Consider the following 2,603-nt stretch of genomic DNA (forward strand, 5'->3'; position numbering starts at 1 on the left):
CCCGTCCCCGTCCCCGGCTTGCACCAAGCGGGGATCCCCGTCCCCGTCCCCGAGACCCGATTTTTCGGGGAATCCCCGTCCCCGACCGGGGCGGGTGGACCGGGTTACCCGACGGGTCGGGGTCCATTCCCATCCCTAGGTGGGGGTGGGGGGGCACTGTGACGACAATAGTAGTGACATGATGATGAATGGTCAGGTGTGAGTGGTGTTAAATTGGATGCAAAGGATTGAAGTCTTTAATCTAAAGGAATTCAAAGGATTCCTATTTTCAATATGTGAACCAAACAAAGGAATCACAATTTAGTCAAAGGAATTGATCATTCCAATTCCCTTGAAATCCTTCGAATTCAATGAACCAAACAACCCCTTAGAACTTGTAACGTCTATAGAATGTAGTTTTCAATTCTTTTCCTTGAAAGATTAATAGAACCTATATCACTTTTCCAAGTGTAGAGTGGTTCTTGTGACTTCGATAGAAAGAGAAGGAACTCACTTCTTCAAGAACAGCAGCCAAGTCATCTCTTGTCGGAGCATCAGCATCGTCAATCCCAAGAAGTCTCTTTCGCTCAACTTCTCTCGGGTCCTCGATCATCACCGTCAACTTAACCTATGAATTCCCATCATAAAATCAAATGGTAAGTCATGTGCTCTACCATTGCCCCATATGAAAATCCAGATTGACACTATGCAATTCAAGACACTTTTGAATTCACATCATAAAATCAAATGGTATGCCATGTAATCTAACATTGGGCATATGAATCCTGATTGCCATGGGTGGAACCATTCATGTCCAAACAGGTCCCATGCACCCGCTCAACTGAATATGGCACGTAATTTTTTGTTAGGCATGAAAGTTGCACCGCTAAACTTTAAGTTGTGCTCTGCGATATTAGAAAATACAATGAACATCAATAAGAACAAACGAAAAAGTGCCTCGAAATCAACCAAAAAAGTCATGAAAACAACCAAAAAAAACGAAAAAAATCCATTGAAATAAAAAAAAATCTTAAAATACCCCACAAAATCAACAAAAAACTTAAAAATTCTGTCGAAAAACATTGAAATTCGGCTAAAATGTCCGCAGCTGCTGATTGCAATCACGCAATTCAAGAATTTTTGAGGAAAAGTTGGGTAAAATTGCGTAGAAAAGTTGGGATTTACGAGTACTGAAAATCATAGAAACTGTTATCATTTTCAACAACTCAAAATCATAGACAAAACCAAGAGCTATTAAACAGAGGTTACCTCACTAAAGAGCATGTCTCTATTTTTCTTCAGAAGCTCCAAAACCTAAACATCCAAGCATTACATAAGAAGCAAAGCACACAAAATTTACAGAAACAAAACATGGGTTTGGAGAATTTTGAGTCACGAAACCTAACTCTTTTGATTTGGGACACATATTCGAGGTCTTGCGGATCTGGGTCTTCTTCAAAATCATCACCGTCATCATCAACTGTGGTTGCGATTGCAGAAGCAGAATTGGTATTTGATTCCAATTCAATCTCGATATCTTTTTTGTTAGCACCAACAACAACAACCAGACTGCTTCTACTACGAGTCCTTTGGCGCAAGTAATGGTTATGGTGATGGGGGTACGGAATGGAGAGATTGTGGACGGATTTAGAGGAAGGAATGGAGCAAAGGGTGTAAAGGGGTAGTGGAAGTAGGGATGGAAGTTTCAAGGAAGCCATTGTTGTAGTTCTAGTTCTAGAATTTGGGATGAAAATTGAATTTGTTTGTTAGGATGGATTGGAAACTATGTTTAGATTACTAAGAAACTTGTATATTTTGGTTTTGTTCAAAGGAATMATGGAGGCGAAATGGGTTAATGAGATTGGTTGGTTCCCATTTGCGCTCTCGGTTCATCTCCCCAGAATGGGGAAACTTCACTCATACCCTCTCGTTTATGTTAATGGCACAAACATCCCAATACACCAACATTTATACGAGAAATGTATCAAAATTAGGGGTGTTTATGGGTTGGTTTGATCGGGTTGAGGACATTTGAACAATCCAACTTAATGTTTGTGCTTTGGAAAAATCTTAATTCAACTCAACCCAAACCAAAGTGCAACACAACTCAACTCGTACGGGTTGGTCGGGTTGATACTTTGGTATATTAAAATATTCTTCTAACATTGAATATGTTATTTCTCTATTCATAATTTCGTTTTCATCATCAACCATTTGATACAACTTATTCATATTTCTTACGTATACCACATTCAATTAATTTTATCAATTTACATATATATGTCAACAGTTACTGAATGAGTTATATAGAGATATGAATAGATTGAAAATATGTGTATATGAAAAGCATACATGATAGTATAATTATCTAATGTATATATTAATAGAAATTTAACAATCATATTAAATCCAAAAAATAAAAGGATATCGGGTTCATCGAGTTGAGTTGGGTTCAAATAATAGTAACACAATATCAACCCAATACTTACGATTTGACATTTTTACAACTCGATTAGACATCGGGTTGGGTTATTTCACGTTGGGTTGGGTTGGGTTGGGTTGATCGGGTTGTCCGGTTTTTGAGCACCCTTAATCAAAATGCGAGAATTTGAAAACGATTGAAT

General features: G+C 38.1%; 1 protein-coding gene across 1 annotated transcript in view; it reads right to left on the minus strand.

Annotated features, from left to right (window-relative positions):
* The window catches only part of LOC112503191 (ycf3-interacting protein 1, chloroplastic), a 4,477-nt gene extending 2,647 nt beyond the window's left edge, over positions 1 to 1,830 (minus strand). The window contains exons 1-3 of the mRNA XM_025107261.1: positions 1,386 to 1,830; positions 1,249 to 1,293; positions 494 to 607 (exon numbers count right to left, since the gene is read on the minus strand). Of these exons, the coding sequence (XP_024963029.1) occupies positions 494 to 607; positions 1,249 to 1,293; positions 1,386 to 1,697 (471 nt within the window). The 5' untranslated portion in view covers positions 1,698 to 1,830. The remainder of the gene's footprint in view (positions 1 to 493; positions 608 to 1,248; positions 1,294 to 1,385) is intronic.
* Positions 1,831 to 2,603: the final 773 nt, after the last annotated feature.

Source organism: Cynara cardunculus, unplaced genomic scaffold (assembly GCF_001531365.2).
Source record: "Cynara cardunculus var. scolymus isolate 2C unplaced genomic scaffold, CcrdV1 Un_Scaffold_2663, whole genome shotgun sequence".
Taxonomy (NCBI): Eukaryota; Viridiplantae; Streptophyta; class Magnoliopsida; order Asterales; family Asteraceae; genus Cynara; species Cynara cardunculus.